The sequence below is a fragment of the Barbus barbus genome, assembly GCF_936440315.1.
Source record: "Barbus barbus genome assembly, chromosome: 10".
Taxonomy (NCBI): domain Eukaryota; kingdom Metazoa; phylum Chordata; class Actinopteri; order Cypriniformes; family Cyprinidae; genus Barbus; species Barbus barbus.
Genome location: NC_136738.1, coordinates 15,105,029 through 15,122,762, shown reverse-complemented (window position 1 = coordinate 15,122,762; position 17,734 = coordinate 15,105,029). Strand labels below are relative to the sequence as shown.

The 17,734-nt window shown below is 36.5% G+C and overlaps 2 protein-coding genes across 4 annotated transcripts in view; one reads left to right on the top strand and one right to left on the bottom strand.

Annotated features, from left to right (window-relative positions):
* Positions 1 to 17,734, bottom strand: part of LOC306876508 (tyrosine-protein phosphatase non-receptor type 4-like) — a 69,413-nt gene that overhangs the window by 43,293 nt on the left and 8,386 nt on the right. For both annotated transcript variants that reach the window (XM_079427745.1, XM_079427744.1), the window contains one exon: positions 10,437 to 10,591. In XM_079427745.1, the coding sequence (XP_079283871.1) occupies positions 10,437 to 10,574 (138 nt within the window). In that variant the 5' untranslated portion in view covers positions 10,575 to 10,591. The remainder of the gene's footprint in view (positions 1 to 10,436; positions 10,592 to 17,734) is intronic.
* On the top strand, positions 405 to 4,325 carry LOC306876452 (uncharacterized protein). Of its 2 annotated transcripts, XM_079427622.1 has the most exons (8): positions 405 to 458; positions 1,398 to 1,532; positions 1,665 to 1,801; positions 1,957 to 2,093; positions 2,173 to 2,266; positions 2,349 to 2,684; positions 2,759 to 2,939; positions 3,210 to 4,323. In XM_079427622.1, exons 4-8 carry the CDS (start codon positions 2,053 to 2,055, stop codon positions 3,356 to 3,358), a joined length of 801 nt encoding a protein of 266 aa, XP_079283748.1. In that variant the 5' UTR covers positions 405 to 458; positions 1,398 to 1,532; positions 1,665 to 1,801; positions 1,957 to 2,052; the 3' UTR covers positions 3,359 to 4,323. The 2 variants fall into 2 exon arrangements, with proteins under 2 accessions (XP_079283748.1, XP_079283747.1); XM_079427621.1 differs by lacking the exon at positions 405 to 458 and having other exon boundaries at positions 1,017 to 1,532; positions 3,210 to 4,325.

Below are 17,734 nucleotides of genomic sequence, written 5' to 3'. Positions count from 1 at the left end.
ATTTATTTTAAACCCTGGTGTTGCTTATCATTTGCATTATCATTTGCCAACCCTCATTAAAAATAAATGTATGCCACACGATTTGAGTCATCATTTATGCCTGTCATGTGCCAAAGTCAATGCTTAGTGTCAGGGATTTGAACAAATCCGTAATACAATGCTACTTCACACAACACCACTGATAAGGAAATCAAGATCAAAGTGACAGAATCTACACAGCAAAAATTGGAGAGTTGAAGTTTCGGTGTTAAACATTTCCGAGTTGATTTCAACACCCAAAGAGTAATTTTAACACATTCAGAGTAAAATGGTGTTTGGTGTTGGAGTTATTTCACAGAGTTGATTATCAGTGTTAAACCAACTCCATAGAGATGTAATTAGACTCCGCCCACGCATTTCCAATCGTCGCTGGTGAAATCCATGAGGACTCCGCCATTATCCTCGTGTGTGTTTGAAAGGTAAGTTAAATTAAATCATACTTAAACATTTATGATTGGTGGTAATAGCAGAATGTACAATATTACGTGCTGTGGAGCACTGAACATAAGCCTATATTAAAGTGTGGAAGCGAACACGCACACACACAGCCTAAGTTAAGTTATGTGTTAAGTTACATCGTGGCCACGTTTTACTTCGCTCACTCGTTTCGATTAAATTCAAACAAGAAATCAAATTATTACAGCGTGGCCACTGTTTAATTAAAATGATAGACCGAATTAATAAAATGAATGATAATGTTTTTTTTTTAAAGCCTTGTTTGACTACTGACTGGCATTGTCGACGACGTGATTAGCTAGCTAAGGTTATATTAGCTACGAAAACTGCAAAACTTTATAAAGGAATGGATTTACGTTACAAGCTTAACGCGATATATATATATCATAATCGGCACTGGAGAAAACGTACGGTGCAGTTTACTGTCACGTCTGCAACGGAAACGATGTGACGTGCATCCATCCATACATTATTCTGCATTTACCCCGATTTACAATGCCAAACGCTTTTGCTTGTTCCAGCTAAAATGTTGGTCCAGATCAAGTACAATGAGCAGCAGAAGTATGTGAAACTGGATTGCATTGAAGGGAGGTTTGACTTTATGCAATTTCACCTAAAAGGTTGCCCCCCCCCCCCCCCCCACTCGGTTAAAATAACTAAGAATTTGATTACCATCTGATAAATTATGTGTATTGTCCTAGCTCTCATGTTGTTGACTCATTTCTGTACATGACTTTATCATAGAATGTTTTATAGAAGGGGATACATTGGGAAAAAAAATCCATATTTACATTCTGCTTGCATCATAAAGATATATGTATTTAAATCAATAATTTGTTGTGAAGCAAGAAAGGGTGTCAACTTAAATAAAAAAATCGTTTTTTATCTTTTTATTTTTTCAGTCATTGAGAGATTTTGCTTGCCACCAGATGCAAAAGTTACATACAAGGATGCAACAGGGACAGAAGTCGATGCAGAAATATTCAGCGACCTCATTGGACAAGGCAATGTGGTGCTGACTATTTTCTCAGATAATGGTCAGTTTTATTGAATTTGAAAGAAGTCGAGTGTTATCTAGCAACTCAGGATAAATTAGCTATTTCTTATTTCTGATTCTTGTGCTGGTCATCACAATATTTGTAATATTGTAATACTTTGTCATTCTTTAGAATTTTCAGACTCTTTGTCTTCCATATCTGAGAAGTCTGACACTAGCAACAGCTCAAGTGCATCGACTGTAATCTTAGATGAGGTCCCTAACAAGAGACAAAGAAAAGAGGACACATCTGCACTGTCTGCAAAACAGGTTACAACAAAGCTTTTTACTTGAGTCTCCTTAAGGTTCTGTTCACCCAGAAATGAAAATGATGCAAATGCTGACACACTATTTTTAATTTTTTTACCCCTCTGAGTCTGTAGTAATTTGTGAATCACCAAGGTCATTTTTTTATTTTTTATTAGTTGGTCGAAGATGTTCTGAAATTGAAGTCTGGCGGTGAAGCAGTACTACAGGAGTATCAAGAAACAGAAACCCTTACAGATGCCACAAGAAGACAAATGATTAACACACTAGTGGCTCACATGATTGATACACATGGGTAGTTTTTTTTTTTTTTTTACGAATAACTGCATGACCACTGTGTAAATTAAGATGACCAATTTTATATCTTCCCTTAGGCAACTCCCTACTAAAGCTATCAGAGAACAGTATGCTCTTGGCATAGTGATGCTGTTCCCTTCCCTCAGAGATCCATATTCCAAGAAAGGCTACGTAAGTAATTGTCTGCATGACCCTTTCATGTTATACTTGCAATGTTATAATATCTGTGACATAGAAATTTGATTATTTTAAGGAACACTTTTATGATGCTGCAAGCAACACAGGATACATTGCTTGGCGTATGAAAACTGTCCACAGGAAGATACGACGAGGATCTTTGCTACTAGACAGCCCTCATGATATTTCTCAAGGAGGCCCAAAATGCCAAAGGGCTACTAATTTTGAAGGGCAACTTGATGGGGATGCTTGCAGAGAGGCCATGTCTTTGCTCAGCCACACCACAGACAAGTCCCTAATATTCCAAAAGATGAGAGAGACCTTTCAGCATCGCCAGAAGCTTGTTAAAGATCCAGGCTCTAGTGCTGATATCCTCTCCACCTTCCCAAGATTCCTAGATACAAAAGGGCTGGTAAGTTTGGAATAACATGTTTTCAAAGGCATGCAATTTGAGAATATTGTTTATAGTTTAATATCTTCTTAAAGGTGGATCAAGACTTCACTCTCCTGTTTGACGCTGAGACATCCTCCAGGCTGCTTCAGAAGTGGGACACGTTCTTCAGGCCAAATGTCATTAAAGAGGCCAAGCAACTTACTTCAACAGCAGAGCTGAGTCAGTTGTTGCTCTCAGCAGAATGTCCTGAAGGAAGTGACCTTCATGAAACAAGTATGTTGTATTTCATTCACTTGTTTTTACGCATTTGCTATGTTTGCAGTTACTGTATGTTTTGTTTTGATGACAGAAACATTAAAATGAGCAAACTTAACCTATTGAGATTGGATGCGTTCCGTATTAATAAAAAAAAAATTAGACCACACAAAATATAAATATAAACACATCAGGTGAATGTTTAAAATGCTCTCTATTCTTAAACTTAAAGTATTTCATTTGAAGTTTTACATTTATGCAAATTTTTCATATGAATTTCGTCTCCAGTCTACGACCAGGAAATGGCATCCCTTCTTCTACTGATACATCTCCTTCCACCACCACCAGGAGGACTGAAGTTTGGAGGAACACCTCAAGAACAACCAGCGTCAGCATCCGTACCTCCTTGCTGTTGGACGCCAGAAAAGCAAGATTGACCACTTCTACATCACCTTGGATAAGCATCTCATCCCATGCCAGGCAAACCGCTCCCTTGGAACATTTGATGAACTTTTCAAGGCACATTTTGTGTTCAATTTGTGCTATGATAGTGCACTTGTGAACTTTTACACATTCCTGCAGACAACAGTGTATAACATTGATGTAGGGAAAATTCATGTGCAGAAATCCAGACATTTGTGAACTCCTAAGGAAAGATTGTAGATCAGAGCCTGACACTTTTACAGATTTTAGCGATGGAAGTTATTTTAAATCCCACCCTTTATTTACAACAAAGAGACATGCATTACAAATCCAATACATTACCCCTCTTCTATAAGGAAAATTGGCCCCTTATTATATATGTGGTCAATGAGGTTTGAAGCCAAACATAAGATGTTCAAAGGCTTTTTTAAAAATTTCAAAAACATAACAAAATCTTTAGCTAAAAAGCATCAGATGGCCATTGCATACCATTGGGAAAAATTCACCCTCAAACATAATGAGTTTGGGCCAATTAAATCATTTCCCATAGGGGATGAGAATGTGGTCAGCAGTCAAATGCTTGAAATTGTCCTATCAAAAGATGTTTTCTCAACCAGCTGGGTTAAAGTTGATGGTGTAGAATATAGAGCTGGACTTGTGGTGTGCAGTGCAATAGAAAAGGAAATGCCAGTGTTCTGTCAAATAAGCGATGTACTTTTGGTTGACAGTCACATTTATCTGTTGGTAAACCAAACTATTCACAGAGAATTTTGATGAGCATCTTCATGCATTCAGAGTACTACGAAGTGAGGAAAGGTATATTATAAAAATGTCAGAGATTCAATTTTATAAGCCATTTGATATTCAAAGCTCATACAGTGTAGCAGATGAAAGTTTGTATATCATACCTTCTTTTGTAATGTTTTAATTTGAATTCAAATTGCACTGCAAGTGAGAATTAACAAACAAGTTAATGGAAATTATTTTGTGTGCTGTAGTTTATTTAACATTATTTTGTAGATCTTTTGAGACTAATTCTAACCATCTAAAACATGCAACTATGAACAGTGTTGTTTTTCTGTATCCCTTTTAGTGTTATTTTAACACTTTTTTGGAGTCAAATTAGGAACTCTGGAATAGTGTTAAATATTTAACTATTCCAAAAGTGTTAATTTCACTCCAGAGAGTGTGGAGCTATATAAACTCTGAAAAAGTGTTGAAATCAACTCTGTGAGAGTTAATTTAACACTGGACTTTTTGCTGTGTATTAGAAACTAGACAAACACCTTAAAGGGATAGTTCACCCAAAAATGAAAATTCTGTCATCTTTTACTGACCTTCAAGTATTTCCAAACCTGTATGAATTTCTTTGTTCTGCCGAACACAAAGGAAGATATTTTGAAGAAAGTTCAAAAAAAGAAAGAACCAGGCTGGTGGTTTTGGGGCACCGCTGACGTCCATAGTAGAAAAAAAATACTATGGAAGTCAATGGTGCCCCAGAACTGCTCTGTTTCCCACATTTTTCAGAATATCTTCCTTTGTGTTCAGCAGAACAAAGACATTCAAACAGGTTTGGAAATACTTGAAGGTCAGTAAATGACTGAATTTTTTGGGGGGTGAACTATCCCTTTAAGGAAGATGCTTTAACGCAGCAATCTAGTCTAATATTTACAAACTTCCGGCTTCTTCTCTGCATTCCAGACGTAACATGCAACTCTTCAAACCTGGAAACAGGAAACTTTCCTGGAAATGTTGGTTACAAATCAGAGAGCAGTGTGACATACAACTTCTAAGAACGCCTTGATTCATCTAACAGATCAGCAGCTGTTCAGTCAGTCATGTGATGTTTATAGGTTTATTGCTTGCTCCATTTCAATGTGGAAATACTTCCTGATACACAGGAAATCCTTGGGCAATGTAACTGATGGGAAAGGTAATAACCACCTAGGAAAACCTAAGCAACCTTCTATAGCCTGAGCAACCTTTAATTCAGTGTTGGCATGAGCCCTTATTTCAAGTCAGGACATAACAGTTCTCCATAAGGACCATTTTGCACAACACTTTGCATAACACTGAGGACAAGGATGAGCAAACACATGGGTTCTGCAATCAGATCAGCAAATGAAAGAGCTGGGGATTTGTGCCTTTGCTTGTCGCGTGTGTGGGGTGTGTCGTGGCAACTTCATATTGCTGGTGCAAGTATGTACATGAATCTCTGGAACCCTGAGGGCCACTTTTCATTCGGCCGGAATGTCAAGCATGCCTCCCTTCTATAAGCAGAATATAGTACACAACTATCCTCTAGCTGGAACAAGAGCACTATGTAGATGATGCTGACTAATATGCATGGAAAAACATCACAAAGATGGCAATTTTCAAACAAACATGCATACGATTTGGGGTTCATTGAGAAAAGGGGATCATTTTATAATAAATTATATTAATAAGACTTTAACCCTTAAATACCTAGAATATTTTTGGGGCACCTGACATGCCTGTACTTTTCTTTGTTCATCAGTAGTAGTAGTATATTTTTTATTCCATGTCAGCATCTTAGGCTATTTTCATGTAAAAAACAATAAAAAAAAATACAAGTATAACAAATGCAATAAAAACCAGCAAACAAACAAACAAGTTATATTACACAAGATTTTTTCCATTAAAGGGGTCATATTAGGGCTGTGCAATTAAATCGAATTCGATTATCATGCGCATCTCGTCAGTAAAGCCAGTTCAGTGATTGGCAGTAAATTACCATCACCTGCTTTCAAATGGAGCGGGAATTACTACACAGAGCCGTAGTTCACCGACAAGATAGGCAATATCGCGTTCATAAACACAGACGAATCGCCTTACGATTCTGTGACGAATTACGGTTCTGTGTAGTAATTCCAGCTCCATTTGAAAGCAGGTGATGGCGATTAACTACTAATAAAGAAACTTTACTGCTTTACTCACTAGATGCGCACGATAATTGAATTCGATTAATTGCACAGCCCTAGGTCATATGATGCGAGTTCAAGTTTTCCTTTCTCTTTGGAGTGTTACAAGCTGTTTGTGCATAGATAAAATCCCTAAAGTTGCAAAGACTAAAGTCTCAAACCCAAATAGATTTTCTTTATAAAAGTTAAGACTCATCCACGCCCTCCTAAAACGGCTCATTCAAACACGCCCCCACATGTCTACGTCACGATGTGGAAATATTTGCGTAATGCCGCCCAAATATGCCCGGGAGGAAAGACGGCGTGGTTTCAGTAAGCGCAGTAGCGTTGATGAAGCCGTGTCAGGGAGATGCTGTGTTTCTATGCGAAATCAAAAGCACTTTATTTGGCTTTCCGGTCAATTCCGACTTTGCTATGATAAACTGACGCTTCTGACAATCAGTCTCTTCAGAGACTGTAAGTATGTTTTGTTATTAGTTCAAGTACTGCTCAAATGCGGAATTTTGCACGTAACGCGTCATGTGTGAGTGTGTGTGTGTGTGTGTGAGGAGAACAGGGTCACATCACAGCGAAGTGTGAAATATACAAAATAATGATCTTTAAAATAAAATCATATGACCACTTTAAAATACAAAAAAAATTCTAAAAAATTTCTAAGAACTAAATATCTCTTTTAAGTGAGTTCACATCATAAAAGAGTTTTCTACATGCATTAAAAAACGGGACAGTACAATAAAATATGTTTGACAGAAAGGGGAATCTTCCAGAACATGCACTGAGTAGGGCCTTTAAGCAAAAATGCATGAGTCAGTCTTGTATGACCTATGCGATGCGACATCTGGTAAATACCACTTGATCAGCAGTCAGCATCAAGTGCCATATATCATTATAAAGAAGAGAACCTGAAGTTTAAGCCTAGAACCTGAAGTTTAGGTCCTTTTGTTTTCTCTAAGAATTAAATGAATTTGACTATTTAAAAAAAAAATTAAAAAAACAACAATTGGGTGGGTTTTTTACAGTGTACTCAAATAGAAACTCCTGAAGTTTGGGTTTTTGGGTGTTATACACTTTCAAATAAAACGGTCTATATATAACATTCCCCACGCAAGTTATAGCCATTTAATACAATATTATTAAAGGCTCTTTTCAATGAAAAACAGGTCTATTTACTGACAATATAGATGTATCCAAAAATGTTTAGGGAGTAAAGTAAATTGAAAGAGTTATATAATAACATAACACGGTAAAAAAAAAAAAAAAAAGTGATCCTTTTTTCAGCTAAATGTATTTTCAATCCGAGTATGAACAACAAACACAAACAGTATAGCAAGTAGAGATGCACCGATTGCAATTTTCTTGGCCGATTCCGATATCTTGGAAGTGTGACCTGCCGATACAGATTTTTGCCGATTCCGATTTTCTTTCTAAGAACTATTGACAAGCATATACAAACAAAAATCTATGCAAATTTAAATTCAAACATTATTTACATAATAAAAGAAATGATTAAACATTACAATTCCCCCAATCAATCTGGACTAAGAAAATGAAGTGCTCTGTGACTGGAAAGAGTAAGAAATAGTTAACTTAAAATGAGTTGCTGTATGTAACAAAACAGATGTCATTTCCCACTATGTTTATAAATGGTCATTTTTTCCCCCTAACCTTATTAAATGTGCCATCTTTCACATCAAATTCTAACTTTGTTTCAATTAATTCATTTAGCATAATAAGAAACTGTTACCATTCAAATGAAATTAGTATTAAACTCTTTCCACTGCGGAGGAAACAGAAGCTGCATCTGAAGTGGCATTAGATGCATTTACAGACAGTTTGATGAAGCTGAGCTGCCATAAATACATTTACTCTGCAAAATTGATGCATCAAATGCATAAATAATTTTATAAGATTGTTTATTTTTCTTAAAACATACTGTTTTAATGAGTGAGTAATTTATTCATTCATCCAACAGATTCGTTCAAACGGCTGATTCATTCAGAAACGAGGCAAGTGACCATCCTTATGAATGGGTTACTGAATCATTGACTCATTCGATTCGTTCAAAAACGTGGATTCATTCAGTAACGAAACACCGCTGTGTTGCTCGGAGACACACAATAGTTCTGCTGTGGCTTTGATAGGAACCATTTTCTTCAGCGAAATTGAGCAAAAACAGTCAATATTTTGTCTAAAATCTAAGTCACTTAATTTTAACTTCTTGTTTATTGAAATACTATTATACAAATTCAGTGTCACGTTGCAATCGTTTTGGTATTGATATGCGGGGAAACATCATGGCCGTATAATGTTGCTAATCTAAATCATATTTTGTAAATATCTTTTTTTTTCTACCGCAGTATGCATCTATACATTTCTGTGAGTAACTTTGTGTGTGTGCTGTCTCTCTCACACACTCACTCAGGCTGTGCAAGCCTCATCTGGCACGACATAAATACATTATCAGTCGCCGTTTACACTGAATGCCATTCAAATTTGAATCGTACTACACACGACTGTGAGTGTGCGTGTGGCTGTGACGTCATTGCCTGCGCCGCTGGCAATAAAAAGATCGGCTTGGAATCGGCGAGATGTGAGACTGATCGGCTGGTCACCGATCCGGGCCGGTCTTGTGAAAAATCGTCCGATTCCGATCACTGGCCGGTCAATCGGTGCATCTCTAATAGCAAGTTGTGTAAACAAATTGTTTCTTGCAGCAAAAATACAAACAGTGCAAATCATGATTCACAAATTACACACAAATTGAGAGAGAAATGTACCAAGTGCAACAGAAAATGTGCAAATGACCTTTAAATACTATATACGAACTATTTACATAATATAACAACCAAATGGATCGATCCGTTGGCAGTGCTCTGCATCACCTAGTGATGCGAAAATATAAATTCCAGGGCTTTATCTGATATGCACCGTTTCATCTTTGTTTTATGCCAAAATGCTGTCGCTCTGCGTTTTTCTGTGTTGTGTCTCTAATGCAAATTTGTTATTTTGTGCTCATTTTCATATACGCACGACACACTTTACTTTCACTTTAAGTTTGTTCAAATTTCCAAAGAAACATGCTAATTAGTGGTTCAAAGACCTAAACCTATGTTTACTGGTTGAATAGATAACAGTTTGAACCGATCTGGGCACAGGGTAGGACTAAACTTCAACAATCGTTCCTGTTTGGGTGAGGGGAACAAAATGCACTGGCTTACCAGATCAGTAAATCATATACAATCAACAATGAATATGGCAATTCTAGTTATTTACACTACTGTTCAAGAGTTAGGGTTAGCAAGAATTTTACACTCACCAAGACTGCATTTATTCGATCAAAAATACAAAAAAAAGCAGTGATACTGGAAAATATTATTTCGCATTATTTTATGTTCTAATTTGCAGGTTGGTGTTCAAGTAACATTTCTTCTTATTGTTGTGCTGCTTAATATTTTTGTGGAATCCGTGATACATTTGTCAGGATTCTTTGATGAATAATAATTCAAACAATAAAAAATAAAATGAAATAAAAACAGCATTTGTTTTGTAGAAATGTTTTTTTCTGTCAATTTTGATCAATTTAACGCATCCTTGCTGAATTTCTCAACAAAAATACTGGCACCAAACATTTGACTGGTAAGTATAAGTCATATTAAAATTATTACTGGTGTTTGCTAATGACAGAATGTAGAGTAGTGTTGGCTAAATCAAGCATCACTATTATTATTGCTCATACATAGATTTAGGGGTTTTAACAAAACCCCACATTTACTAAACATCGTAACTGGTCTTGCACCATATTATAGACTTGAATCATACCTCAAATTACCTCAAAGCTTGTTGGATCAGAAGGATAAGCTATAACTTTTACAAATAATCAGATGATGACATTGGTGAAAACATATGACCGACTAATACTGAAAGACGGACCCAAGCCATAACAAAAGAACAACATATCACAGGGACTGGACGTACATGGGCTCCACCCAGAACACCCTACTAGGGCACATTCAGACGCAATCTATTAACTACTCAGAACACACTATCAACCATATGCAACATACTTCAAAAATATACAGGTCAGAAGACTTTAGAAACAGATTAGCAACACAAATGGAATTATTCACATTACTTTTAAAGGAGTACTTACATTGACTTTAAAAGGCTGGACAGTGTTGTCCAAAAGAAGAACGTTGCAGACCACCTCGGTGCGCTGCCTGTCGCGTGCCAGCTCCGTCGCCCGGACATTGTAGGATCTGCCTGCAGGCAACCGGAAGCGTGCGGTCATTACGGTCCAACCAGAGTCTATAACACAAAGATATCTACTTAAGCTTCTGTGATGATTCCAGCATAACATAACAGTCAGGTCAGAAATTAATTTAAAACATGAATAATTATTATTCTAAATATTTAATTGCAGGAGAGCCAATTTTGATAGTACCGGTTGAACCAGATCACAGCGTTTCAAGTCTGATTCAGACTCCAACTTGTGTGCACACATGACAAACTGATATTTTTATGTACAGCCTACATTGTGCCTAAATATATCTATTTCCTTAGGGGTCTTACACAGCTTTCCTTCTAAAAGTAACATCAAACGGGGCACATGAAGGATGGACTAAGAGCTGCTTATACAGAGAAATACACTTGATACGATGAGAAAAGGGGAGCATAGTCTCAATTGTAGATACAAAAGGCCTGAATTGGCCTTTACATAATAATTACACCACTGGCATTTCCCCCAAATGAACCTTTAAAAAATTAAATTATCAATCTATATTTTTTTCCACATTTCTCATGTTGTCTTATCTTAGAAGATCTGTTGTGCTTTATTCAGATGAATAGGGCATTCGAGCAGTTTGTGTGTAAAGCACTTTTTAAAAGCAGCATTCTGACATAGGCACAGGTCACAACCATCAGAGACTCCTCTCATGTTCATTCATAGCGCTACAATTCAATTCAATTCAAGTTTATTTGTATAGCGCTTTTTACAATACAAATCGTCGCAAAGCAGCTCTACAGGAAATTAAGTTTCCACAATATATTTATATATTGCAGAGCCTTAATATGTTTGACTACAGTCATGCAAAGGTCAAAGTGAAATATCTCTGACCTTTAAGGTACCTCACAGGCATTTCTGGGCATTCAAGCTTCAAGGTATTTTGTGGACAAAAAAATAGGAAACACTATACTAATGCATATGCATGATATAATAATAGTAAAATAAAAACTCATTGCCTAGTTTCGCCTGTTTTTAAGAGCATTTTACATTCACAATGTTATACAAGCAAGACAGATCATGAAAAATGAATGCTTATGAAATATGAACTCACAACAGATGACCTGTCATCCTTTTGTGAAAATTCTAGACAGTCTAGAACTGTGTGAGAAGGCTTATGTTTCAGCATAACAGACCATCAAGTATAGCCCCATTTCCACCGCAGGAACTTTCCCCAGGAGCTAGGGACTTTGGGTCGGTTCTCGGTATGTTTCCACCTCAGGAACCAGGATCTAAATAAAGTTCCGGGCACAAATTTGCCACTCAGAAAGTCCCTGTTTGCAAGGTAGTACTTTTTCAAAGGTCCGGAACTTTCGGGGGGCGGGACTTGGGCACTGAGCATGCTGATTGGTTGAGTTCACGCAGCACTGTATTTCAACCACCATAAACGCATAATTTTTTTTAAATATTACTGTTGCTGCCTGTGCTATCTAGCTGGGGACTACTTTCAGGTGCTGCGGAATATCATTGCGCCTGCTGCACCTGTGGTACGGCAGGGAATTTGCTTGATTATTACGCCGGAATGAAAGTATAGTTCCTAGCCATATCGGACTAGAAAATCGCAGCTTTTCATTTTCCGTCGGTCTTAGTACACGATGTAACTACAGAAGAGTCAAGCTTTAAATAGGAAAAATATCAAAACTCTTTAGTCATTTTTGAGCAAGATGCTAATGGTCTAATCTGAATCAATGATCTATGCTAAGCTAAGTTAAAAGTGCTACCAAAAACGGTAAAACTCAACTGTTTAACTCTAGGGGAGTTGTAAAATGAGCCTATTTCCAAACAAAGTGGAGTGTTCCTTTAAGATATTGTTTGGTGTTTCTATAAAAAATAAAAAGGTGGATTATTTATTACAAATAATACTGATAAGATAAAACTACAACAAATTCTATTACTAATAAGAACAATATAAAACGCCCTAAGGATTATTGAGCTGCTGGGTTCATGAATATTAATCAGGTTGTCTGCTTTCGCTCGAACTGATTCGCTGAAATGAAAACAGGGAGGATAATAGGTGAGCGCCAGCCAATGAGATTGCCGTTTGCGCATTAGTCCCGCCCACTACCGAAAAACCCAGCAGTTCTTAAAAGCTGAAGAATTCCAAAGGAACTGTTATTTCCTGTTATTTTGACAGGAAAATACAACATAGCGTGCCAACTTGATGCTTCCTCTGAAGACTGCTTAGATGTGTTCGACTTGAAGCAGCGCAGCTAGACCGATCGCTGTGTGTCATCAAATACTGCGAGAGCTATAAGAGAGCAGAACACTCCTTATGCTTTCTCTCACCGTACTTTGATGTCATACACCGATCGATCTTCAAGTTGAACACACCTCTTTACTCTCACGTGTCAAGAGTGTAATCGCAGCCTCTGCGGTTAAAAAAAAAATCAAGTTTTTTCATATTGCGATATTATCGCAAATGCAATTAATCGCTCAGCCCTAATTTCCGCTGGCTATTAATATGTTTAAGTGAAAACGAAAAGAGGCAGTGGTGTTTGATATCATATTTAATAAATTGTATGTAAATACAGTGAGGAAAACTGCAGTAGCCGAGGCGAGCTGACTGATGTTATCAAGCACGTACGCTGCTGTTTGCAGAATTACCGGACTTGTGTCGCCCTGACCGCGGGAGGTCACACTCCCGAGTCGAACTCACGAAGTCAGAACTACAGAGGACGCAAGTCCAAAAAATTTGCGTACTTGGTATTGAGAAACGCATGCAGACCTACGCCACCAGACTATTTGCCTATTCTTCTCTGTACTTTAGACCACAATGGAAATGCAGACATCAAAAGATCTGAAGTTAAAAAAAGTCCTGGGACAAATTGTTCCAGGTAATTTCGGTGGAAAAGTGGCTTATGAGTGCACCTTGCATGAGTCTTGCATGCAGAAAAACACCTGAAGTCACCTTTCTGATGAGAAGGTACCTCACCTGCCTGCTGCTCTTGCATTTAAAACAAATATAGAAAGAACTTGCCCTTTTCAGATATGAAGTAATATTTAATTCTGTTGTTCACAGGTTTATTAATGGTTTAAGAATCTCTGGGTTCACTAGTATTTGGATGAAGTAGTTTGCATGTGCACAGCTGGAGGTCAATAAAGAAACAGGACAGTTATCAAATACAAAAGGGCAAACTACTAAAGACAAACACAGTTTACAAATGCAGGACAGATGCTATGTTCAATGTTCTTGTTGTGTCAAAGCTAAACTAGCAGCTGAGAGACTCAAAATGGTGTAAACAAAAAGGCAAATGGCATCTTTAATGGTTTAATACAGTCTATTCCAAAAACATCAGCTTTAATGCATTCAAAGCACACAAACTGAGCGCAAAGGTCAGCAAGCATCTACAAAGAGCAGGTGTCCTCGGTGTAGCTCGATCCTCCTACGCAAGCTAACCTTTCTATGTCCATTCCCTCAGGGGATGTCACCTACATGAGCATGCTTGAATAGGCTTCCATTACATTCTACATAACTCACAGCTCCACAGAACAAGAATTTCACTCGTAAATTACAGCATATAAATGTGAAAACCTTTATATGCTGTAAACCTCATTTGGTTGCACCAGTGCGAGTTTCTGATATGTAAACATACTATTGAGAGTCTAATACACCAACAGAATAATAATTTACTAAAACTTCAAACCTTACATGCAAATTATTTGTTATTGTATTGGTTTCAATCCACGTCTCATGAAAATCTGCTCACACAAATCATTTTTTAAATCTCTGCATTTAATTGTACAAGCCCAATGCAAAATAAGGTATTATACACGCATATACACTACCATTCAAAAGTTTGGTGTCAGTTTTAATTTTTTTAAAGAAATTAATAGTTTTATTCAATAAAGATGCAAGAACTGTTTTTTGAGCACCAAATGATATGATATTAAAGACGTGAGTAATAGCTGCTAAAAATTCAGCTTTGCCATTAGAGGAATGAATTGCATTTCACAGGGTTGTGCAATTAATCGCGTACATTAAAATAAAATAAAATCGTAATATGTTTTACTGTACTGTTGATCAAATAAATTAAGTCTTTAGACTTAAACAAGAGAGTGTTGCATTTCATGCAAACGTTGATTCCAAGAGGAGCCAGTAAAGCAACTTAAAATATTCATAACTCATGCTACTATCAGAGAAGCAATCATAGAGACATCTCAAAGTGAGTTTACTTCATATTACGATACATTAATTTCACATTATTAATGACTATTTATCTAAATAAATCTCTAATAACATTAACACACATACTGAGCAAGAATGTTGACATGTCGGACCAATGCAATGTTATAAAAGTGCCATACAATCACAGTACGTATTTACAAATCTTCTGGAAATCAATGTACAAAATGGCTTAGTTATTGCAGTCTCTGCACATTAAACTGAGACAGAACAAGTATTTAACATAAAAAAATAACATTTCACATTTGAATATCATTTTTATTGGAGGATGATAATAGTGGGTATGAAACAGAAAATGCAAATTATCAAAACCAAGTGAAATACTGTCACATTCACATATTAGCAGCTTACACTAGAACGTTTGTGTGTGTTCTCAGGCATAAAATAGCAAGATGTGGCAAAAGGCTATACTAACAAGCTCCTTGATTCCCCTGAGCCAAGACTCGACATTGAAAGAGAAACACTTTTTCGATTAAAGCTGCACATTCCAGTCAATTCTGCACTGCTTACAGTAGCCGGTTTAACTGCTAAGAGCTTGTCCGCTCTAATCACGCTGTGAGTTTCTGGACACATAGACCCTGCATGTTTCTGCTCCTGTATCTGGCCTCTCCGCCGAGATACAACCACTCACCAGCAACACAGAGCTACTTGAATAAAAGGATGAAAACCATTGCAATCAATATCTTGTAAACAAATCTTCCTCACTTCATTAGAGAGAAGAATGCCTCCCCTGGGCTGGAGATGGTAGAAGAGGCTCCAGCACTTTAGTAATGGAGACTACAGCTGAGAAGGCAGCTAGCTCAAACGAAATGTTCTGTATTCATTCTACGTCCCCAGCCTAGATCGATAGACGCTGTGTGCACTACCCGGTCAACTTGAGCCTTGTGGGGATCTATTGCATGTTGGAAATACCCTCATCGCATCTCCTTCCATTCATCTTGCTTAAGCTACAGATGACTCAGGAGACTCACATGTTACTCTGACCATTAGCCTGCAGCATCTCTACAGATGAAGTTGTGACTCATCAAAGAGGAACAAACTGGATTAGTTCACCATAATAATGTCATTGCAAAAACCATGTTAAATAGAGCAAGAAGTCTATGGGAAAATCACTTTAGCGTACAGTTTTGAGTGATTGCTTTAGAAGACAGTGTTAACAAAACAACAGTGTTTAGAAAGCAGCAAAAGAATAGTGATAAATATGTAGTCCCAGTTTAAGATTTTAACATTAGCATGAACTAACAATGAAAAATCAATTTAATCCATTTATTAATCTTAATGTAAAATTTCAAAATATTCGGTTCCACTTTATATTAAGTGGCCTTAACGACTATGTACTTACATTTAAATTAATAATTTAGTACAATGCACTTGGTGTACAAACATATTTTTACATTGTACTTGCATTTAAAAGATACATGCATGCAATTATATCTGTAATTAATTTCTGTAATTACATTTATAATTACACTGTTGACCTATCCCTTACACCTTAATCTGCCCATAACACTAAATCTGTCCCTAACCTTACCCATATCCACCTCAATAGCAGAAAAAGTGTTTCGCAAGATGAACACAGTAATTACATTGTACTTATTTTTTGGTGTAAGTACATAGTCGTTAAGGCCACTTAATATAAAGTGGGAGCAACTTCATTAGTTAACATGAACTGACAATGATAAATCATTTATAAATCTTAGTTAGTTACTTTTGAAATGTACTACTAATACATTAAAAGCAAAAGCTGCATCTGTTAATGTCATTTAATAGACCTCCAACTGATCAATGAACAGTTGAAATTTTGTTAACTAACATTAACAAAGATCAATAATTGTTAGTTAATGTTAGATAATAGATTATCTAATGGGATCTTTACTGCAATGTGCTACCATATTATTTAATGGCCCCAAACTAATGTGAACTTAAAATGAACAGTTGTATTGTTATTAATGTTAACACTGTACTGTATTTCTCATTGCACGAATGTAAACTAACTAAATTAACAGGACCTTACTGTAAAGTTACCAAAAATATGAAAGCTTACCAAATAATAAAATGTTACCATTTCAAATAATGAAATGTTACAAAAACACACCAAATAATGAAAGCTCTTCAAAGTTTCAAAATGTCTAAACATTAAGCAGTTCAAGCTAAATTAATTGTAGTTTTTAAAACAACTTTATAATTATTGTTATTTTATTTTAAAACAAACCAGGATAAAACATTAAACTGCCTTTTGCAAATACTGTAAACAAATAAACACTTCTGTCAATATAATATGTTAGTTTAAATATAGGCTGATTATAGTTGCCAAGCAACTTGCTGCATTATTATTCAACAAGCAGTTACCCTTTAGCACTTCATCTACTTATGATTAGTAATTCTGGTGTAAATGTGGGCAGTCATATGTTAAAGTTCCCTGGTTCCATGAATTTCCAAAAAATACTCAATACATGGTCTTGATGTTTTCAAATATGAAAGTTACATTACATTTCTACAAAGTACATTATACTCCCTTGTTTCAATGGAAAAATAGTACAACATAAGGAGTGGTCCGCTCTCTAATAGTAGCGTTCTCACAATATGAACCCACCTAGAAGCCCTTCAAACATCTAAAGGCCCTTGTAAAGTGGCTGAATTATAGTGCCTTGAGTATGTGGATGCAGAAATTGTTACTTTTATATTAGAAAGTGTTAAAATGGGACCAGCACATCTAGATCAGTCAACAAGTCAACCTCTGACCAGAACTGAAACAGCAGGAGGATGACCACAATTATGCACAGACATCATTCAGAATTGCTGCTAGCAAAAGGAATCCCTCGGTCTAAAGATAGAGAGGTTTAAGGTTACAGTAACACTGCTGAACATTGCAAAACAAACGCAAATAGGCCTACTCTCTCCAAAAAAACATTTGCAACAATGCAGCATAATACTGCAGACATATAACACAGAACTGCAAAAAGACAAAGTAGGAAAATACTGCAAG